General features: G+C 43.1%; 1 protein-coding gene across 1 annotated transcript; it reads left to right on the top strand.

The window, feature by feature from the left end:
* Positions 1 to 659: 659 nt before the first annotated feature.
* On the top strand, positions 660 to 21,552 carry LRRC47 (leucine rich repeat containing 47). The gene is made up of 8 exons (XM_044667635.1): positions 660 to 1,277; positions 11,777 to 12,232; positions 13,400 to 13,516; positions 15,436 to 15,551; positions 17,870 to 17,972; positions 18,263 to 18,352; positions 18,794 to 19,067; positions 21,233 to 21,552. Exons 1-7 carry the CDS (start codon positions 660 to 662, stop codon positions 19,037 to 19,039), a joined length of 1,746 nt encoding a protein of 581 aa, XP_044523570.1. The 3' UTR covers positions 19,040 to 19,067; positions 21,233 to 21,552.
* Positions 21,553 to 22,612: the final 1,060 nt, after the last annotated feature.

Raw genomic sequence — 22,612 nt, 5'->3', positions numbered from 1 at the left:
CGTATGACTGTAGCCTCTCCTGGAATATGGTCAACGCACTTCTACTATTCTTGGTTCAAGGTATGACTCTAGTCTCTTCTTGGAGTTCTCCATTGGAAGGGAACCTCTCTAGTCACGCATTGAGTTCTCTGACACCAAAGCTTCCTCTTTCCCATGGGCAGTAGTGACCCTCTAGCCTTCCTGGGAACTCTCTATGGTCATGACTCCGATTTTTTTAATGGGGTTATAACTTCCGGTGGGTGATAGGGTTCCTAGCTAGCTTCCAAGTGTTCTCTATGGTGGATCCTTCTTTAGGGGAATTATTCTCTGACCATCCATCGCTCTTTTCCTAACCTTGTATTACACCACAGGTCATGGTAGGACAGCTTTTGGTGCCATCTTGATAGTGGCACTCTAGCCCTCCTTTTTCCCTCCGCAACGCGTGATCTCTCTAGCCACCTACAACTCTATTGTTTTTCCATGGGCCAATGCAGTATCCCCCGGAAACCCCCGCCTCTCCTTGGTGGATCTAGCTTTTCTTTGTTGGCCCACGAAACGACTCTCTGGCCTCCCGCGGCTCTCGTTAGCTTTGCCCGCGGAAGTGACGCACTGAGGGGGCGGGGCGAGGCGCCCCGGAAGCGGTGGCGGCAGGCAGCCTCCAGCTGAGGCGGACGGGCATCATGGCGGCAGCGGCGGTGGTGGCCGAGATGCCGGAGCCGTGGCCGGAGGTGGATCTAGTGGAGCGCGAGCAGCGTCGGGAGCTGCTGCTGACGGGCCCGGCGCTGGAGGAACGCGTGCGGGCAGCAGGAGGGCGGCTGCCGACGCGGGTGTTCTCGCTGCCGCTGCTGCACTCCCTGGAGGTGTGCGGCTGCGCGAGCCTGCGCGAGCCGGGCCCGGGGCTGGCGCGCGGCCTCCCGCGCCTGCGCAGCCTCGTGCTGCGAGGCAACGCGCTCGGGCCCACGCTCAGCCCGGAGCTGGGCCCACTGCCCGCGCTGCGCGTTCTCGACCTGTCCGGAAACGCGCTAGAGGAGCTGCCGCCAGGCAGCGGCCTGGGCCCCGCGGATCCGCCGGCGCTGCCGCAATTGCAGAGCCTCAACTTGAGCGCGAACCGCCTGCGCGCGCTCCCGGCCGAGCTAGCCAGATGCGCGCCGCGGCTGCAGAGCCTCAACGTGGCGCGCAACTGCTTGCGCGCGCTCCCGGCCGAGCTCTTTGCGCTGCAGCTACTCAGCGAGCTCGGCGCCTCTGACAACGAGCTACAAGAGCTCAGCCCGGCCGTGGCGGGGCTTCCGGCGCTCAAGGTGCCTGCCGGGGAAACTAAGGCCCGGGAGGAGGGACTATCTGGGGAGACTGAGGGAGGAGCTTCTTGACTCCGTGGAGTCTGGGAGCGGGGTAGAGAGTTGGAATTTATCACTGGTAATAAAGGTGGAAAATGTGAGGCCTGAAGAGGGAAAGTCTTTAAAAAAAAAAAAAATCTAAAGGCATAAACTTGGAGCTGAGAGCTGAGATTTCCTAGGGTTTCATTTTTACAGGAAGTGGCCCGGCTGGGGCTGCTGTGCAGATAGGTATAGTGCTTCCCTGTCCCTAAGCATTCACAGCTTTTAAGGGGCATCTTAGGCTAAATTGGATCCCAACATTTAAAGCTCCAAGCATTCCATTGTAAATGGGGAAAGTCAGCCCCAAGAGGGAAAGGGGCCTGTCCAAAGTCCCACTTCCTAGAAGTGGTATCTTAAACTTTGTGGATCCTAACATTTAAAGGTCCCAGGATCCAACTCCAGTCATCTAAAAATAGGGAGGCTTCAGTCCCAAAAGGGGAAAGGGCCTGCCCAGTCACCCATCTTAGAAATGGCAGCTTGGACTTCATGGAATCCTAGAATTTACAGGACTCTTGTTCTAGTGTACTTTGCATGTAATTGGCATTGGAGACAAAATTTAGGGGAGTCTCTTTTAAAGGAAAAGGAGGGGGAAGCTAGGTGCCATAGTAGATTGAGAGTCTGGCCTCACATACTTCCTAGCTGGGTGACCCTGGGAAAGTCACTTAACCTCCATTGCCTATGCCTTCCCTTCTGTCCTGGAACCCATACTTGTTTTTGTTCTAAGTTGGAAGATGAGTTCTTAAAAAGAAAAAGGAGCAAGCTAGCCAGGCCACTCCTTGCTAGTCTATTCTACTTCCTTTGAGAAAGCAAATTCCTTCAGGGTATTTCTGTCTTTGTATCCCTGGCACCTAATCTGGCAGGTGGTGGATACTGTGTTTGTTTACTAATGAAACTGAGACCTACCATAGTTACATGGCTTGTAAATGCCATTGCTGAGATTTATAAGATTTAGAGTTGGAAGTCCCATCAAGAGGATCTGAGCCAGAGGGAATCCCTAGAAATATCATCCCACTTTGAGGCTTTATTTGACTTTTACCTGAAAAGGTGCAAAGTGGCCTCATGCAAGAGAATGGAGTTGTAGAAAAGAAGAGCCAGAGGGAATCCCAAGGCCTGGTTAACGGCCAGCTGCCCAGGAGTCCTCCTTTGTTGGCAAACCTTTTATTGTTCATAGTATAGTAGAACACTATTTTTAGAATCCTAGGACTTTCACACCTATCCTGCCCCATGTGAATGACCTTGGGCAAGTCATCACCTTCTGGTTCTCATTTTCTTTATTATAACATCAAGAAGTTGGACTAGATTCTTAATCATATTTGTGGCATGAACCTCCTTTGGTACAGGGTCTTGTGAGACCTAAGGAGCCATTATCAAACTAATGCTTTTAAATTTATAGAATAAAGTGGTATAGTTACAGAGGAAATTAATTACATGGAAATACAGTTATCAAAATATGAAAGAATGACAAATTCTGGTCTCCTGAATTAGATGACCTTTAATGTCTCTTCCATATCTAAATCTAATCCTCTGGTTCCTTTTACAAATAATGCTATTCTATAAGCAAAGAAAAAAGAAGTCCAAGAACCCCTGCTTCTAGACCCAATTGGACTTACCCATCTGAGCTGTCTTCTCCACTGACCCTCCTTGATAAGTTTCAGTGACTTTCATATCTTGAGGACCAAAGAAATACTACTCTGGCATTTAAAACTTCATAGTGTGTCCTCTTCCTTTCCTACCTTATACATTGTTGTTCCCCCCTCTTCCCCCCCCCCAGGTTGGTTCATCTGCCATCTAGCCAGTCTCATCTACTTGCTCCTCACATATGAGACTCATCTTCTGTCCCTAGGCCTTCCTGTGCCCAGAATTCTTTCCCTCCTCATTTCTGCCACTTGATGGAATCTCTGACTTGCCTACCCTGCCAGCTGCTAGAGCCTTTCCCCTCCAAGATTCCTTTTCATCTACATATAATTTTTAAATACCTGTATTTGTGTGTGTTGTTGCCCCTGATAGAACGTAAGTTTCTTGAGGTTAGGGATGGATTTTCTTCTGTCTTTGTGTATCCCCCAGCATCTTGTGGAGATGCTTAATAAATGCTCATTCGTTACTTTCATGCTGGCTCTCACCTTGTATAATGGACAAACAGGCCCGTGATGGAGAAGGCCCTTGCCTCTGATCACAAATCTGATCAGTGCAGTCTTCTAAAACCAATGCTCTGCTCAAGCTCCCCAAATGGCAATGTCTTAAGAGTTGGAAAGGATCATAGGAGTGTTTTAAATCCTACTGCTGGTATAAAAATTTCCCCCACTGTGTTATGGACAAATAGTCCTTTTCCCTTTACCTAGACAGGAAGTAGTCCCTTGGTCTCTGAGGCATTGCATCCTACTGTGGAACGATTCCCATTGTTCAGAAGCTTTGCCTGACTTGGATCTTAAATCTTCTGCAGAATCCGTCCCTTGTTTTTCCTTCTGGCTTACCTCTTGGAATAAGAATGTCCACAGTTCAATCTGAAGCTCTTGATAACTGTTTATGCTGATTTATTGTGTAATTAGGTACAATAGATTATCACATGTCATACCTTGCAGACATTTTTGAGCTAAATAGAGAACCCTAGAACTGAAATTAGAGCTCTGGATTCGAGTTCTGACCCAGATACTTTCTGCAAGTATATATGTCCTTTTTCCTCTTCAAGAGAAAAAGAGGCATTTGGAGTTGAACCTTGGAGTCTGCCCCATGGACATATGATTCAGAATTGCCTTATAGCCTGATGATGAATCATCAGATGAGTAGGATTTTTGTGATGACAGTTCAGACTAGAAAAATTCTAACACTGAACTTGAAAGTGGAGAAGCCAGGAAATTTTGGATCATTCTGTTTCCTCTTTATTTTTTTTTATTGATACTTTTTAGCTTTTGTATCCTTAATTTCTGAATATTCTTTCCCCCGGCCCCCCATCCAGTGAATCATCCCTTGTAACATACCTAAAATAAATGAGGGATGGGGAAGCCATTCAGCAAAACTAATCAGTACATTGGCAGACTTTAAAAGAATCAGTTGGTAAAATCTAGAAAAGCTTGGGACGATAACTTAAAATAAGCTTAGTTTCATCAGGAACAATCATGCTAGGCTGCCTTCATTGCCTTCTTTAATTAGACTGTTCCAACAAAGGATGTAGATTTAATCTACTTAGATTGTAGGGGAGCATTTGATAAAATCTCACCTTATTGTTGCAAAAGGTGGAAAGAGATGGATTAGACATTAGACTTCATTGATGTGTTTGATATATATGGAACTGGTTGTAAATCCCAACTGAAGGAGTAGGTATCAGTGGTTCTAAGTCAGCTTGGAAGAAGATTGGTCCAGTGTGATTAAGTCACATTCATCAAATTTGTGTTTGACACAGAAGTTCAAAGGGATAACTAACGTATAAGATGACAGGATGCAAAAAAAGATTTGAATTTAATTTGAGGAAATATAGAACCTGAACCTGTCAGGATTTCCTTGGCATAAAGGTACCGTTTGTACACCCTTGAGTATTAGAGAGACTTGCCCAGGATCACAGAGTTGGCTTGTGGACATAGGGCTTGAATGGGATAGTTTCAGGACCATCTCTCTAAACCCTACACCATGATGCTTCTGTAAGGTGAAAGGAGTTGATCTTTTGATTGCAAGTAAAAGTTGTAGGAAGCCATTTATTTAAGAGATTCAAGGATTCTAGTGAGTAGTAAATTCAATGAGATAATAGTATAGCATTCCCAAAAAGGTACAAAACACGAAAGATGGTAGTCCTACTGTAGTCATGTTGGTTAGACCACACCTGTAATGTTCAGGTCTAGATGCCACATTTTATTGTATAAAATCAGCAAGTATCCAGAAGAAAGCCACCAGCATGGTGAGATAGCTAAAGATAGCCCACCATGCAAGGTGGGCTTGGAGGAGCCACGAGTGTTTGTTCATTAGTTTTATAAAAACCCTTACCTTCTGTCTTAGAATCAATACTGTATATTGGTTCCAAGGCAGAAGAGTGGTAAAGGCTAGGCATTGGGGGTCAAGTGACTTGCCCAAGGTCACACAGCTAGGAAGTGTCTGAGGCCAGATTTGAACCCAGGCCCTACTGTCTCTAGGCCTGATTCTCAATCCACTGAGCTGCCCAGCTGCCCCCTCAAGAGTGTTTTTTATAAGTTAGACACTGGGATTGTTAGAGTTCTGTTGAAGTAGTTTCATGAGTTATAATATAGAAAAGGGATTGAACTTGCTGTTTTTGGCCCAAAAGGCTAGAGCTAGGAGGAATGGGAGGAAGACGGCAGGCTTAAAATAGACATATCAGATCCATAAGCATTTAGTAATTGTCTACTATGTGGTAAGTGCTGAGCTATAAATGCAAAGAATGAAACTTCTGCTCACAGGGAGCTCACCGTTCAAATGGGAGAGACAGACATAGATTTCCAAGAGAACAAGTACCCTGTGTAGGCCAGTCAGACAAGTTTTTTGAATCTTTGTTCCACTGTTTACTACTCATTGACTTGGTCAGGTCATTTTCACCTCTGTGCCTCAGTTTCTTAATNTGTCCGGAAACGCGCTAGAGGAGCTGCCGCCAGGCAGCGGCCTGGGCCCCGCGGATCCGCCGGCGCTGCCGCAATTGCAGAGCCTCAACTTGAGCGCGAACCGCCTGCGCGCGCTCCCGGCCGAGCTAGCCAGATGCGCGCCGCGGCTGCAGAGCCTCAACGTGGCGCGCAACTGCTTGCGCGCGCTCCCGGCCGAGCTCTTTGCGCTGCAGCTACTCAGCGAGCTCGGCGCCTCTGACAACGAGCTACAAGAGCTCAGCCCGGCCGTGGCGGGGCTTCCGGCGCTCAAGGTGCCTGCCGGGGAAACTAAGGCCCGGGAGGAGGGACTATCTGGGGAGACTGAGGGAGGAGCTTCTTGACTCCGTGGAGTCTGGGAGCGGGGTAGAGAGTTGGAATTTATCACTGGTAATAAAGGTGGAAAATGTGAGGCCTGAAGAGGGAAAGTCTTTAAAAAAAAAAAAAATCTAAAGGCATAAACTTGGAGCTGAGAGCTGAGATTTCCTAGGGTTTCATTTTTACAGGAAGTGGCCCGGCTGGGGCTGCTGTGCAGATAGGTATAGTGCTTCCCTGTCCCTAAGCATTCACAGCTTTTAAGGGGCATCTTAGGCTAAATTGGATCCCAACATTTAAAGCTCCAAGCATTCCATTGTAAATGGGGAAAGTCAGCCCCAAGAGGGAAAGGGGCCTGTCCAAAGTCCCACTTCCTAGAAGTGGTATCTTAAACTTTGTGGATCCTAACATTTAAAGGTCCCAGGATCCAACTCCAGTCATCTAAAAATAGGGAGGCTTCAGTCCCAAAAGGGGAAAGGACCTGCCCAGTCACCCATCTTAGAAATGGCAGCTTGGACTTCATGGAATCCTAGAATTTACAGGACTCTTGTTCTAGTGTACTTTGCATGTAATTGGCATTGGAGACAAAATTTAGGGGAGTCTCTTTTAAAGGAAAAGGAGGGGGAAGCTAGGTGCCATAGTAGATTGAGAGTCTGGCCTCACATACTTCCTAGCTGGGTGACCCTGGGAAAGTCACTTAACCTCCATTGCCTATGCCTTCCCTTCTGTCCTGGAACCCATACTTGTTTTTGTTCTAAGTTGGAAGATGAGTTCTTAAAAAGAAAAAGGAGCAAGCTAGCCAGGCCACTCCTTGCTAGTCTATTCTACTTCCTTTGAGAAAGCAAATTCCTTCAGGGTATTTCTGTCTTTGTATCCCTGGCACCTAATCTGGCAGGTGGTGGATACTGTGTTTGTTTACTAATGAAACTGAGACCTACCATAGTTACATGGCTTGTAAATGCCATTGCTGAGATTTATAAGATTTAGAGTTGGAAGTCCCATCAAGAGGATCTGAGCCAGAGGGAATCCCTAGAAATATCTTCCCACTTTGAGGCTTTATTTGACTTTTACCTGAAAAGGTGCAAAGTGGCCTCATGCAAGAGAATGGAGTTGTAGAAAAGAAGAGCCAGAGGGAATCCCAAGGCCTGGTTAACGGCCAGCTGCCCAGGAGTCCTCCTTTGTTGGCAAACCTTTTATTGTTCATAGTATAGTAGAACACTATTTTTAGAATCCTAGGACATTCACACCTATCCTGCCCCATGTGAATGACCTTGGGCAAGTCATCACCTTCTGGTTCTCATTTTCTTTATTATAACATCAAGAAGTTGGACTAGATTCTTAATCATATTTGTGGCATGAACCTCCTTTGGTACAGGGTCTTGTGAGACCTAAGGAGCCATTATCAAACTAATGCTTTTAAATTTATAGAATAAAGTGGTATAGTTACAGAGGAAATTAATTACATGGAAATACAGTTATCAAAATATGAAAGAATGACAAATTCTGGTCTCCTGAATTAGATGACCTTTAATGTCTCTTCCATATCTAAATCTAATCCTCTGGTTCCTTTTACAAATAATGCTATTCTATAAGCAAAGAAAAAAGAAGTCCAAGAACCCCTGCTTCTAGACCCAATTGGACTTACCCATCTGAGCTGTCTTCTCCACTGACCCTCCTTGATAAGTTTCAGTGACTTTCATATCTTGAGGACCAAAGAAATACTACTCTGGCATTTAAAACTTCATAGTGTGTCCTCTTCCTTTCCTACCTTATACATTGTTGTTCCCCCCCTTTCCCCCCAGGTTGGTTCATCTGCCATCTAGCCAGTCTCATCTACTTGCTCCTCACATATGAGACTCATCTTCTGTCCCCAGGCCTTCCTGTGCCCAGAATTCTTTCCCTCCTCATTTCTACATATAATTTTTAAATACCTGTATTTGTGTGTGTTGTTGCCCCTGATAGAACGTAAGTTTCTTGAGGTTAGGGATGGATTTTCTTCTGTCTTTGTGTATCCCCCAGCATCTTGTGGAGATGCTTAATAAATGCTCATTCGTTACTTTCATGCTGGCTCTCACCTTGTATAATGGACAAACAGGCCCGTGATGGAGAAGGCCCTTGCCTCTGATCACAAATCTGATCAGTGCAGTCTTCTAAAACCAATGCTCTGCTCAAGCTCCCCAAATGGCAATGTCTTAAGAGTTGGAAAGGATCACAGGAGTGTTTTAAATCCTACTGCTGGTATAAAAATTTCCCCCACTGTGTTATGGACAAATAGTCCTTTTCCCTTTACCTAGACAGGAAGTAGTCCCTTGGTCTCTGAGGCATTGCATCCTACTGTGGAACGATTCCCATTGTTCAGAAGCTTTGCCTGACTTGGATCTTAAATCTTCTGCAGAATCCGTCCCTTGTTTTTCCTTCTGGCTTACCTCTTGGAATAAGAATGTCCACAGTTCAATCTGAAGCTCTTGATAACTGTTTATGCTGATTTATTGTGTAATTAGGTACAATAGATTATCACATGTCATACCTTGCAGACATTTTTGAGCTAAATAGAGAACCCTAGAACTGAAATTAGAGCTCTGGATTCGAGTTCTGACTCAGATACTTTCTGCAAGTATATATGTCCTTTTTCCTCTTCAAGAGAAAAAGAGGCATTTGGAGTTGAACCTTGGAGTCTGCCCCATGGACATATGATTCAGAATTGCCTTATAGCCTGATGATGAATCATCAGATGAGTAGGATTTTTGTGATGACAGTTCAGACTAGAAAAATTCTAACACTGAACTTGAAAGTGGAGAAGCCAGGAAATTTTGGATCATTCTGTTTCCTCTTTATTTTTTTTTTATTGATACTTTTTAGCTTTTGTATCCTTAATTTCTGAATATTCTTTCCCCCGGCCCCCCATCCAGTGAATCATCCCTTGTAACATACCTAAAATAAATGAGGGATGGGGAAGCCATTCAGCAAAACTAATCAGTACATTGGCAGACTTTAAAAGAATCAGTTGGTAAAATCTAGAAAAGCTTGGGACGATAACTTAAAATAAGCTTAGTTTCATCAGGAACAATCATGCTAGGCTGCCTTCGTTGCCTTCTTTAATTAGACTGTTCCAACAAAGGATGTAGATTTAATCTACTTAGATTGTAGGGGAGCATTTGATAAAATCTCACCTTATTGTTGCAAAAGGTGGAAAGAGATGGATTAGACATTAGACTTCATTGATGTGTTTGATATATATGGAACTGGTTGTAAATCCCAACTGAAGGAGTAGGTATCAGTGGTTCTAAGTCAGCTTGGAAGAAGATTGGTCCAGTGTGATTAAGTCACATTCATCAAATTTGTGTTTGACACAGAAGTTCAAAGGGATAACTAACGTATAAGATGACAGGATGCAAAAAAAGATTTGAATTTAATTTGAGGAAATATAGAACCTGAACCTGTCAGGATTTCCTTGGCATAAAGGTACGGTTTGTACACCCTTGAGTATTAGAGAGACTTGCCCAGGATCACAGAGTTGGCTTGTGGACATAGGGCTTGAATGGGATAGTTTCAGGACCATCTCTCTAAACCCTACACCATGATGCTTCTGTAAGGTGAAAGGAGTTGATCTTTTGATTGCAAGTAAAAGTTGTAGGAAGCCATTTGTTTAAGAGATTCAAGGATTCTAGTGAGTAGTAAATTCAATGAGATAATAGTATAGCATTCCCAAAAAGGTACAAAACACGAAAGATGGTAGTCCTACTGTAGTCATGTTGGTTAGACCACACCTGTAATGTTCAGGTCTAGATGCCACATTTTATTGTATAAAATCAGCAAGTATCCAGAAGAAAGCCACCAGCATGGTGAGATAGCTAAAGATAGCCCACCATGCAAGGTGGGCTTGGAGGAGCCAAGAGTGTTTGTTCATTAGTTTTATAAAAACCCTTACCTTCTGTCTTAGAATCAATACTGTATATTGGTTCCAAGGCAGAAGAGTGGTAAAGGCTAGGCATTGGGGGTCAAGTGACTTGCCCAAGGTCACACAGCTAGGAAGTGTCTGAGGCCAGATTTGAACCCAGGCCCTACTGTCTCTAGGCCTGATTCTCAATCCACTGAGCTACCCAGCTGCCCCCTCAAGAGTGTTTTTTATAAGTTAGACACTGGGATTGTTAGAGTTCTGTTGAAGTAGTTTCATGAGTTATAATATAGAAAAGGGATTGAACTTGCTGTTTTTGGCCCAAAAGGCTAGAGCTAGGAGGAATGGGAGGAAGACGGCAGGCTTAAAATAGACATATCAGATCCATAAGCATTTAGTAATTGACTACTATGTGGTAAGTGCTGAGCTATAAATGCAAAGAATGAAACTTCTGCTCACAGGGAGCTCACCGTTCAAATGGGAGAGACAGACATAGATTTCCAAGAGAACAAGTACCCTGTGTAGGCCAGTCAGACAAGTTTTTTGAATCTTTGTTCCACTGTTTACTACTCATTGACTTGGTCAGGTCATTTTCACCTCTGTGCCTCAGTTTCTTAATCTATAAAATAGAGGTCTCTTCCAGATCCAAATGCATGCTAATCAATATTGAATTGACCTTTCCCTACACAATCTATCTCCTGACTGAACCTCAACATAGGTGAACTGTGTGGATGAAGGATAGAGCCAGTCAGTGAAAAGAGAAGTTAGGATAATCAGCATTGGCCCCAAGGACAAAGGACTCGAGTTCAAATCTTGTCCCTGGAACTCTTTGCCTTGTGACCTTTTCCCTCTGCGCATCACTGGCCATAGCACCATCCCTGATACATGGTAGATACTTAATAAATGTTTGCTGACTCTCCTTAGTTGCTTCATCTATAAAATGAGGGAATTGGATTAGTCGTCATTTACTAAACTGCTATGTGTCAGGCATGGTGCTTAGGGCTTGGAATAAACAGAGGCAAAAAACAGCCCCTGCCCTCAGGGAGCTCACGGTCTGGGAACCACATGCAAGCATCCATGTACAGGCAAGGAATAGGCAGGGTAAACTGAAGATAGACAACAGGGCTTCCTGTAGATTGTGAGGTTTTCACTGGGACTTGAAAGAAGCCAGGAAGAAGAGATGAGGAGAGAGCAGAGCAGAGATGGAGGGGCTGCGTCATGGGAGAGCCAGGAGGCCAGGCTCACCCGGTCAAAGAGAATGTGTTATGGAGTGAGATGTAGGGAGTCTGGAAAGATGACTAGGGGGAAGGTGAGGTATGAAGGACTTGAATGCCAACTACATTTTGTATTTGCTCCTGGAGGCGACAGGAAACCCCTGGGATTTTTTGAGTAGAGGGTGACATGATTGAGCCTTGGCTTTAAGGAAATGTCTTTGGAGATGGAGTGGAGAGATGTGAGGCAGGCAGTCCCACAGCAGCTATTGCAGTAGACTGGGTGGGGGAGGTGATGGGGGCCTGCAGGGAGGCAAGGAGAGAAGTGGGGTTAGGTGACCCCTGAGTTCCCTTCCAGCTCTAAACTTTGATCCTGTAAACTTAGATCTCCTTGATCTCCGGTTAATCTTGTTTGTTTTGCTTTCTCAGACTTTGGATCTTGCCAATAACCAGTTAAGTGAAATTCCCGGGGAACTTGCTGACTGCCCCAAACTCAAGGAGATCAATTTCAAAGGGAACAAGTTGAAAGATAAACGCCTGGAGAAAATGGTGAATGGCTGCCAACCAAAGTCCATTCTGGAGTATCTGCGAGTTGGGGGACGGGGCAAAGGGAGGGGCAAGACTGACGGCTCTGAAAAAGAAGAAAGCAGGAGAAAAAAGAGGGAGCGAAAGCAGAAGAAGGAGAGTGGAGATGGTGAGGAGGAAGAAGTGGAGGAAGTAAACAAGCTTCTCATCAAGATTCTGCATGTCTCTGACAGTCCTATTTCCGTGACTGTAAAAGTAAACCCAATGGTGAAAGATGTCCGTCCCTACATCGTGTGTGCTGTTGTGAAAGGGATGAACCTGAGGCCAGGAAATGCTCTGAAGCGATTCCTCTCAATGCAGGTTGTATCCTCAGAGTTAAGCCCTTTACTCCAAACTGGGTTTGAGCAGGGAGCAGAGATGAAGGAAAGCAGTCCCAAATCCCAACTGGAATCCATTTGTAGAGAAATAGCAGTGTTCCCTCAAACTGGAAAGCTCCCTCTTTTTTTTTTTTTTTTTTTTAAACCCTTACCTTCTATCTTGGAATCAATACTGTGTATTGGTGTTAAGGCAGAAGAGCAATAAGAGCTAGGAAAGATTTGCTTAGGGTCACACAAATAGGAAGTGTCTGAGGTCAAATTGAACTCAAGACTCTAGTCCTGGCTCTCAATCCACTAAGCTACTTCAGCTGTCCACGAAAAGCCCTTTTTGTTGGTAAAGTTTTCATAGCTTTCTCACACAAAAAAAATCCTGTTCCTCTTCTTAGACTGACAGGTGAATTTAATAAAGTTAAACATTTTTGTGGATTTTCTAATTTTGTGCTCCCAGGTATACTTTTAGTTGAAAATCCTGAGGGTGTATGTTATTAAATTGGTTGGGCTTCCCCCAGCCTAATTTCTTTTGTTCTTTTTGATCTCTCCTCTAGAACGTAAAGTTACATCTTTGAGCATAAAAAATATGTGGCTTTTAAAGAAATCTGACAGTCTTCCAATAAAATCTTAACATATCTTTACTTGATCTATCCTCTAGGCGGCTAGAATAGTTTTACAAAATAGGTTATAAATCCACTTTTACCATGGCTCTTGGTTGGATTAACAGTGATCGGTAAAACAGGTTTTCAGAAACTTTGCTTTGGAGAGCATAAAGATAAATATTTAGGGAAAGAACAACTTTCTAACTATTCCTTTTTAGGCCTGTTTTGTTCAACTATAAGCCATAGTTCATTATTGGTTTGTTGAGACCTCACGTGCTGTTTTCTATTCTAAATAGTAGTGTGCTGCAGATGAATGTGAACCTATAAGACCTTTTTCTGTTAGTGTTAATTTTGATTATTCCTTTACATTTGTTCTCAATAAGAAAAGCCATTCAGTGGTAAAGAAAGCCTGTCAAAATGGAGGGTGTTGGAAATTAGTTATCAATGGTTAGTCCCTGAGTTGGTGGTCTGGACCTTTTGGGTTTAAAGATGACTTTGACCCTCATGTTGCTTTGAGAGAATCTTTGTTTGATGATCTCCTTGAACTTGTGTTTTAGACCAAACTCCATGAAGATATCTGTGAGAAAAGAACGGCTGCAACAATCGCAACTCATGACCTCAAGCTGATCAAAGGCCCTCTGGTCTATGGAGCGCGATCTCCCCAAGAACTAAAGGTAACAAATTGCACAGCTGTGATGTTTGAACAAAATGTTAGAGCGGACTATCTTCAGATGACACTTAGTCTGAATGTCAAAAGCCTGGGGTTTTGTTGGTGTGGAAATTACCTCTTACAGTGCAGATTATAACCCCATCTATCACTTCAAGTTTTAGAGCTGGCTGCAACTTAGTTTTAGATAGCACTTTATCCCCTCTACATTTCCTATCCTTCACATATTCCTGAGAAAATCTAAATATTTTCATCTATGTATCCTACCACTGGAGGAGTGTGTGCATGTATGTGTGTGCTTAAATAAAACCTTCTCCTTGGGGGCAGCTGGGTAGCTCAGGGGATTGAGTGCCAAGCCTAGAGATGGGAGGTCCTAGGTTCAAATCTGGCCTCAGACACTTCCCATCTGGGTGACCCTGGGCAAGTCACTTGACCCTCATTGCCTACCCTTACCACTCTTCTGCCTTGGAGCCAATACACAGTATTGACTCCAAGACAGAAGGTAAGGGTTTAAAAAAAACAAAACAAAACAAAACAAAAAACCCTTCTCCTTTCTTTTCCACTGCCCCCAAATCCCACTGGATTATATTCACGGATGACTTTGAAATCAGTCGCTAAAACTACCAGATTCTATTCTGAACAAAGTAATCAAAGAAAGGTTTTTCCTCCTGTAGTATTTTCTTGCACATTTTTGCTCATTTTGAAACAAGGAAGGACTCGTAGCTGATTGGTTTTTTTATCCTACATTCACAGCCCTCTAATTTGGAATACTCCACCCTTCTGTTAAGAGGTTTCCTCATAAACTGCCTCTTGTCTTCTAAATTCTTCCCTAACATGCCATCGGGTTACTTAAGGATACCTGAGGTTTTGGCAGAGAAATTGTTTCTCCTGGGCATACTTCACCTAACTTGACCAGCTCAGGCTATGCTATTCCTTTTTTCCTTCGGTCCTACTTCCTCCGATCTGATAACCTTTGGGAATTCATTAACATGTTCACCTCCAGGTTAAGGTGAATTTGAAAGCTATCCATGTCCAACCCCCCCTCTTGTAACTTAGTCACAGCGTTTGGAAATTGAAATTCTCCAGAAAGACTGATTGGAATGTACCTGCCCGTTGTTTTAAAGACAGGTTGTGTCAGAGATCTAGCAGCAGTCTTCTGGTATTTTCTTTCTATTTGTTAACTGCACATAATTGTTAATGATTTCCTAACAGGTAGAGCTTAGGATTTTGTTTTTTTCCTAAAGCACTCATGGATTTCCTATGATTCTGACTGAGTAAAACTTTATACTAGGCTTTGATTTTGATTTTGTTGTTATTGCAAAGATATAGCCATTTCCTTCTCTAGCTCATTTGACAGATGAGAAACTAAAGCAAAGAGGCTAAGTGACTTATCCAGGGTCACACAGCTAATAAATGTCTGAGGCTGGATTTGAGCACAGGAAAGAATCTTCCTGATTTCAGGCCCAGCACTTTTCCCATTGCACCATCAAAAAACTAACCAAACCAAAAAATTCTAATAATATAGATTAGAACTGGAAGGAGACCTTAGGCCATAGAATCTAATTTCCTTGTTTTTACATATGAAAAAATTGAGGCACTGATGTTAAATGACTTGCTCTGGATCACACTGAGTTGGTGTGTGAGTCAAGATTTGAACTCTGGTCTTCCTGACTCCATTTCTAGTATCTTCTCCATTCTATCACACTGTGTCTCTGAGGCAAGAGAAGCCCAAGTCTTTTGGTGGCTGTCAGCTCAGAGAGACACCTCCCCTACCTTAGAAAATCTGAGTAAGGTGTGAGAGAGCACAGAGATACTACCAAGGAGGGGAAGGGGGCTGTCCCTTTCTGAGGCATCCTTGGTTAGAGCCCCTGATTACTCCAAGTGGCAGTTTTAACTTTTTTGTTTTGTTTCTTTCCCTTTTTGTAGATCATCCCCTTAGGACGGAAGGAGATCAAAGCAAAGGACCTTGTCCGACAATTACAGCTAGAAGCTGAGGAACAGAGAAAGCAAAAAAAACGGCAAAATGTTTCTGGTTTGCACAGGTCGGTGCCTGCCCCTTCCCCCCACACCCAGGTGGAGAAAGAAAGGGAAGGGAGGAGGCAAGGAAAGAGAAGGGAGCTTCAGAGAGGGTTCTGTGTTTACAAATTACACATACTGTCAAGAATGTAGGTCCAGGGCTGACTTTTTTATTTAAGCGCAATGTTATTCTCTTAATTAGTAATACCCCCTCCCCCAGCCTCCAATCAAGAATAAAAGAAAAATAAAACCCCTGTTACAAAGAAATATAGTCAAGCAAAACACATTTTCAAATTGGCCATGTCCAAAAGGAACATTCAAATATGTATGTATTTATACGGGTCTTGTTTTGCCCTAAGTAGCATGTTTCATTTTTTTAATGTTTTTAAATTTTGAGTTCCAAATTCTCTCCCTCTCCCACCCACAGAGAAGACAAGCCATATGGTATCAATTATACATGTGAAATCATGCAAAACATATTTCTGTATTGTCCACATTTCAGAAAATAAAATGAGAAAATTATATTCCAGTTTATAGTCAGAGTTTATCTGTTCTCTCTTTGGGGGTAGATAGTGTATGTCTCCTCATGAGTCCTTTGGAATTGCCTTGGATTGTTGTATTGATCAGGGTAGTCAAGTCTTTCAGTTGTTCATCTACTATACATAATGATCTGGTTTTTCTCACTTCACTTTGCATCAGTTCATATAGGTCTTGGCAGGTTTTTCTGAAACCACTACCCCTATCATTTCTTATAGAACAGTAGTGAAAACTGACTCATGGGGGAAGTTGGGGAGAGGCAGCTGGGTAGCTCAGTGGATTGAGAGCCAGGCCTAGAGACGGGAGGTTTTGGGTTCAAATGTGGCCTCATTCACTTCCCAGCTGTGTGACCCTGGGCAAGTCACTTGACCCCCATTGCCCAGCCCTTACCACTCTTCTGCCTTGGAACCAATACACACTATTGACTCCAAGATGGAAGGTAAGAGTTTAAAAACAACAACAACAAAAACCTGTCTCATGATCATATGCTGCAATTTGTTCAGCTATTCTCCAACTGATGACATCCCCTGGATTTCAAATTCTTTGCTACCACAAAAGTTTCTGTAAATAATTTTTTACATGCAGGTCCATTTCATTTTTTTTTTCAATGTCTTTGCTGTACAGACCTAGTAGTGGCATTGCTAAGTCAAAGGGTATGTTTATAGTCCATTGAGCTTAGTTCCAAATTGTTGTCCAGAATTGTTGGACCAGCTCATTAATGTACCAATTTTTCCCTCATCTTCGTTTAGCATGTCATTTCTGATAGGTATGAGGTGATACCTCAGAGTTGTCTAAATTTGAATTTTTTTAATCAGTACTAATTTGAAGCACTTTTTCATATGACTACATATAGCTTTGATTTCTTCTGAAAACTGCCTGTTCATATCTTTTAACTCTTTATCAATTGAGGAATAACTCTTATTTTTATAAATTGGTTCAGTTCTATACTCAGTTTGTATTTGAGAAATAAAGTCTTTATCAGAGAAACTTGCTGTAAGATTTGTTGATATTCATTGTTTGTGGTACCGTTTAGTAAAATTTAGTCTCCTTGGTTATCTCTTTTAATTGGATCTATTTTTGCTTTTGTCTGAAATCATAATTGCTGCCCCTGCCTTTTTTACTTCAGCTGAAGCACATTTAGATTCTGTTCCAGTCCTTTAATTAATTCTGTATATGTCTCTCTGTTTCAAGTATGTCTCTAGTAAACAATATATTGTTAGGTTCTGGTTTCTAATCCATTCTGCTTCCATTTTATTGGCGAGCTCATCCTATTCATATTCAGTTATGATTATTAACTCTGTATTTCTCTCTATCTCATTATCTTCTGTTCTTCTCCCCTTCTGTGTGTCTATCTTTTCTTGCTTCCCACAACTTATTTTGCTTCTAAATATTGCCTCCCTTAATCAGTCCTCCCCCTTTTTTACCCCCTCTCCCCCTTCTCTATTTATCTCCTTCCCCTCCTGTTTTCCTTACTTTTATATAAAACCACCTGTGTGTGTGAGTGTGTGTGAGTGTGTGTGTGTGTGTGTGTGTGTGTGTGTGTGTGTGTTCTTCCTTCTTTGAACTAGTTCTTATGTGTGAGGTTCTAATATTACCTATCATTTCCTCTATTATAAAAGCTTTTCCTTTCAGGACATAACAAAACACTCCCAGGCATTCTATCTAATTAAGACTCCTTTCTGTGACCTTTGATGATGTTAGGGTTCAGAGAGGGCATAGCTATACCATTTCTCCATATTTGAATATAAGCACTTTTAGCTTTGTTTAGTTCTTTATAGTTGTACCTATTTTAACTTTTTTTTGGCAGATACCTTCACTTATTAGATGGAAAAGAAAACTATCCTTGTCTAGTAGATGCAGATGATATGGTTATTTCTTTCCCACCAATAACAAACAGTGAAAAGACAAAGGTATGTATGATATCAGAAACATGTACTGTAAATGTCTTATACCATTATTTCATGGATAGGTAAATGAATCTACTTAATAGTTATTAAACTAAGGCACAGAAAAGCTTTGTCTTTAGAAGCTGTCGATGAGGAGCAGAATTAACATTTCACAAATGTTTTTCCTTTAAAAGAAATGGAACTCTTTTGGCTTCTAGAATTGCATTCTGTACATTTCTTTTTGAGTGAAATTGTAAGTGTTGACATCCATTTTTCATAACCCATTTTTTTCTGAAATTTTGCAACTTCTTTAGATTAAAACAACAACCTCTGATTTATTTCTGGAAGTGACAAGTGCTACCAGTCTGCAAATTTGTAAAGATATTATGGACTCTCTTATTTTGGTAAGAAACCTACTAAATCAAGCACATTGATTGTCTTTGAGAATTAGAAGTGTATTTAGAAGTGAAGGGGTAGGAGGAAGTTTAGGTGGCTCTTTGGATTGACAGCTAGACCTAGAGACAAAAGGTCCTGGGTTCAAATGTGACCTCAGACACTTCCTAGCTGCATGATCCTGTGACTTATGATCCTATGTCATTTCATTTAACTGCAGTTGCCTAGCCCTTGCTGCTCTTCTGCCTTGGAACAAATCCACAATATTGATATGTTGATTCTAAGATTGGGGGGGGGAGAGAAAATTTTGTCCTCTGACTTTCTTACTCTTTTCATTTGACATTTTGTTTTGGTTTAGAGAAATGTTAGGTGCTTGGGTTCAGAGATTTAGAGCTGGAAGGGACTTTAGAAGCCACCTCATTCTTTCAGTTAAAATAATACTTATTTTGCAGAAAATGGCGGAGCTCAACAAATTCACTTTAGAAAATAAAGAGGAGCAGTCCCTTTCCGACACGGAAGCTGATAATGTTTCTGGACCATTCAATCTCAAATCTAATCAGAATGCTGAAAAAGATGGCAACTCCCCATTAATTGTGGAGCAAGTTCGGGTTGTGGACATGGAAGGGAACTTAAAAGTTTTGTATCCTTCTAAAACAGATCTGGACATAACTGCTTCCCATATAACGATCATCCGTTGATGTAAATGCCCACAGCTTTCAGCAAACGGTTTGTAAAATATTTTGTTGTCATTGCATATTTTACAGGAGTTTGTATATGGTGTAATTAAATTATTCACTACATTTCCCCCCCCCCCAGAATTTTTTAAAGATATGTAATATTAGTTCAGTTTCCAAAGCTATGTCTGTTAAATTCCTCCTCTTATAACACTAAGGCTATCTCTTCTTAATGCCAAAAGTGAAAAATAACAGCATCTCAGAGGCCATTGAGCTAACTTTAAACTGTAAAATTCAGTGTTATGGTTTTGGTTTCATAGCACCAAAGACCTGGTTTTACTCATCTTTTTCATAAAACTTATGTGGCTTTTGAAATGAACTGAGCAAGGTCTGTTAATGGTATCATGACTTCACAGCCCAAGAGTATCTATTTTTTAAAAAATGACAAATTTGGACTGGAACTTTAGGTTTAAAATTGGGAAGTTTTTTAGAAATATAAAATTATTCCTTTACTAGAGATCATTTGATTTTAAAAGTCTGATTGGGATATTATGGCTATAGTACAGCTTAAAGATACTGAGTTGAACTTTAATTTCCTTTCCTACTATGGCAATGCCTTCGGATAAGTTACAAAGTTTGTAAGGAAGAATTAGGAAAACCAAGTAACATTTGACCTAATTCTTTAACTAATATTGCTATTAAGAATGTCTTTGGCCCTGGGAAGTTATGAAAATTGTAAAAATTGTAGCCAGGTGGTATAGTTAGCCTCAGAGCACTGACCTATGAAGGTGTTCCTTCTGTGACTACAGAAATGCACAATCTGGGGCGTCGGGGCGGGAATTGTCAGCTCTTGGTCAGTCACCAAATGATGTCATCTCTGCAGTCACGTATCCACCTGTGGGCGTTGACACTGGGCTGTGGTGGCGCCATATTTGCAGGAGGCGACCACTGGCATGTGCACATTGTCAGGATAGAGGTGGTTGGAACAACACGTGGCCATTGATGGTAGGAGGCCAGGGCAGCTTAAAGGCAGGAACCATAGACAGGTCTTAATGTCAAAATGTAATCAAAACTGGCTCACCTTGGACACTGGAACCCTGCACCTCTTTGTCTCTTTTCACACACTCAGCAGTGATGCAATAGCCTTTCTTTAAAGACAGCAATTAAGCAGTTATTTCCCTTAGATAGTGATAAAGAGAAAACATTCTCTTCTAGAAAGTATCACGAAGCCAGAAATCATAAACAAGGCCTGCATGCCCAAAGCTGAATGGTTCTTCTCCGTATACTCGAGCAGTTTTCCACTTTAGTTTAGACATGTATACGTACTTCTTTCAAAAGAGCCATGATTTCATTGGTGTGGGCATGTGTCCCTCCTCCCCCCACCACCGATGCAGGCTGCAGCTCCTCCTGTAGCCCTCGTGAGTCACTGTGGCCAAAAATGAAAATGGGATCTCTTAATGGCCAACGTTGTGGCGAGGAGCCTCTCCAGGTTCTCGTGTAACAGACACACAATCTGTCATTGGCCCAGCCAGCCTTTGGAGCTTTTCCAGCTTGGTGACGGACAGACCTTCGTGCTCGTGCTCAGCTGGCACAGGTTTTAGGGCCACAGTCACATTTGTGCCACAGAAGAGAAATGTGGCAGAGAACCTGTGCCTGGGGATACCCAGAAATCTATATGTTGTTGACTTGCTCGGGAACAGGGTATGCAAAAGAAAGTCAAGCTTGCTGCCTTAAAATTAGTGTCAATTAGCAAACTGGCTGCCTTCAGTAGAAAAAAAAATACATCTATATAGCTATCCATTAGTGTGCTTTGTGTTATTCTCCAATGAAATTCTGGGAAGTTATGATCATTTGTGCCATGGTCAGGTCAGTAACGAGCCCAGCGTCCAGCCCTGGGGTTTGTTGACAAGCCTAATAACCAGCAATACTAAATAACATTTTCTAACAAGGGACCGTTGTTTGTTTGCCTGCCCTTCGTAGAACGTTAACTTACCTGTTGGTGTCATCTACAGATCTCCTGCTCTGGAGCCCCCCACCCCAGGCATATGTTAGCTCTTGCTACTGTAAATAGAAATGGTTCTTGCTCACATTCTGACTCCCGGCCCTAGACTGGGGCTCTAGTAGAAGTTTGAGAAAATAAGATTCATAACTGTGGAATTGGTCCTTGCTAATCTGAATTACAGTTTCTCCTCTTTCCTGTTTTTCCTTCAAACTCAGCTGATGTAAATGATGGTTTGTCCCCTGTGGGAAACAAAGGCTGCTGATAAGCACCGTCTACTGACTAGGAAGTATTTTTGGATGCAAGACCCACCAAATGGATGGACGGGAGGGAAAAAACCACTTGGGAGCCACCAGATATGCCTTTCTCAGCATTCTGTGTATGTGGATCACCAGCCTGTCGGCTGTTATATCCGAGCAACTGGCCAAAGTTGGCCCCGTTCTAAGAGCCTGTACAGGTGGCCTGAGGGAGGGGAAAGAGGGTCCCTACTTGGCTTCTCTGTATCAAAAGGATTCAATAAAAACCCTTTCAAAACTAACTGGATCTTTTCTTTATTAGCATTTCCCTTTGGCTCTGTGCCTGGGATACTGAGACTCCTGCCCAGGGCTTAGAGGATGAAGGGCTCTCCTGACTACTGGGGAGACAAACCTCAGAAAAAGGGAAGGATTCTGAGGATCTCAGGAGGAGGGAAGAGGTGTTTGGTGAAGGGAAGGGGAATGTCCAGCTGGAAGAACAATTAGCCTTAGTGGAGCTGGAACATACAGTTTGTAAAGGTACCTGAGGTGAGAGTAAATAAGCCCAGCCTGGGAAAGGCTCGAATACCTGCCAGAGAAGTTTGCATTTTGCTCCTCAGAAGCAAAAGGAGCCGCTTGAGTTCACAGAAGGTCACCGATCCAAGGAGCGGCTTCCCCATGCTGGAGAGCCGGCTCTGCCCTGGCACATGAGGCTTAGGGCACAAGATCGGTGCCTGAGAGCTGAAAGAGACCTGGAAAGCTCTTGAATGCAGCCCTCTCCGTTCTCAGATGAGGAGAGGGCTAGAAGTAAAAATGACTTCTCAGTCTGGGTCACAGCCAAGTGCCAGAGGCAGGGTTTGAACCCAGGGCTTCCTGGCTTCAGATCAAGCACTGACCAGTGTGCCAACTGCCTAGCAGCCTGTCCTGTTTGAAGCAAACTTCCCCAGCCCTGGCAGTGTTCATTAACTAGCTTGGAGCTTTAAGTGTTCCATGGGAAGGGTCTTGGGAGATTGCCATCTTAGCCCCTGGCGCTTAGTACAACGCCTGGCACAGGCTGACTGGAAGTCAGGAGAACCTGCCTTAGCTCACTTACAAGCCACATTCTTGGGCTGTAGAGGAAGAAGTCTGAGAGAGAAGAAAAAGTGCCCAACCAGGCAATGCTGGGCCAGCCAACAAGCTTTAGTTGCGTCTGTAAAATGGCGTGGTTGGCGAGAGATGCTATTCAAAGGGAGTAGTTGGAGCTGACATTAGACAACTTGGCAGGAGGTCCGCCCTGGGTTCAAATGTGACCTCAGACACTTCCTAGCTGGGAGGCGGGACCAATAGGCAGGCGAAGGACCTCAGACAAGTTGCAGTCAGCAGGTG

Source organism: Gracilinanus agilis, chromosome 3, assembly GCF_016433145.1.
Source record: "Gracilinanus agilis isolate LMUSP501 chromosome 3, AgileGrace, whole genome shotgun sequence".
NCBI lineage: Eukaryota > Metazoa > Chordata > Mammalia > Didelphimorphia > Didelphidae > Gracilinanus > Gracilinanus agilis.
The sequence above is the reverse complement of the archived record's forward strand: the minus strand, read 5'-3'. Positions and strand labels throughout refer to the sequence as shown.

What these genes read in the sequence shown, in the direction of transcription:
- LRRC47 (XM_044667635.1), top strand. Translation starts at nt 660, where the DNA reads ATGGCGGCAGCGGCGGTGGTGGCCGAGATGCCGGAGCCGTGGCCGGAG. An exon ending in CAAACAGTGAAAAGACAAAG is followed by an intron (nt 17,973 to 18,262) that starts GTATGTATGATA and finishes CAACTTCTTTAG; the next exon opens with ATTAAAACAACAACCTCTGA. An exon ending in TTATGGACTCTCTTATTTTG is followed by an intron (nt 18,353 to 18,793) that starts GTAAGAAACCTA and finishes CTTATTTTGCAG; the next exon opens with AAAATGGCGGAGCTCAACAA.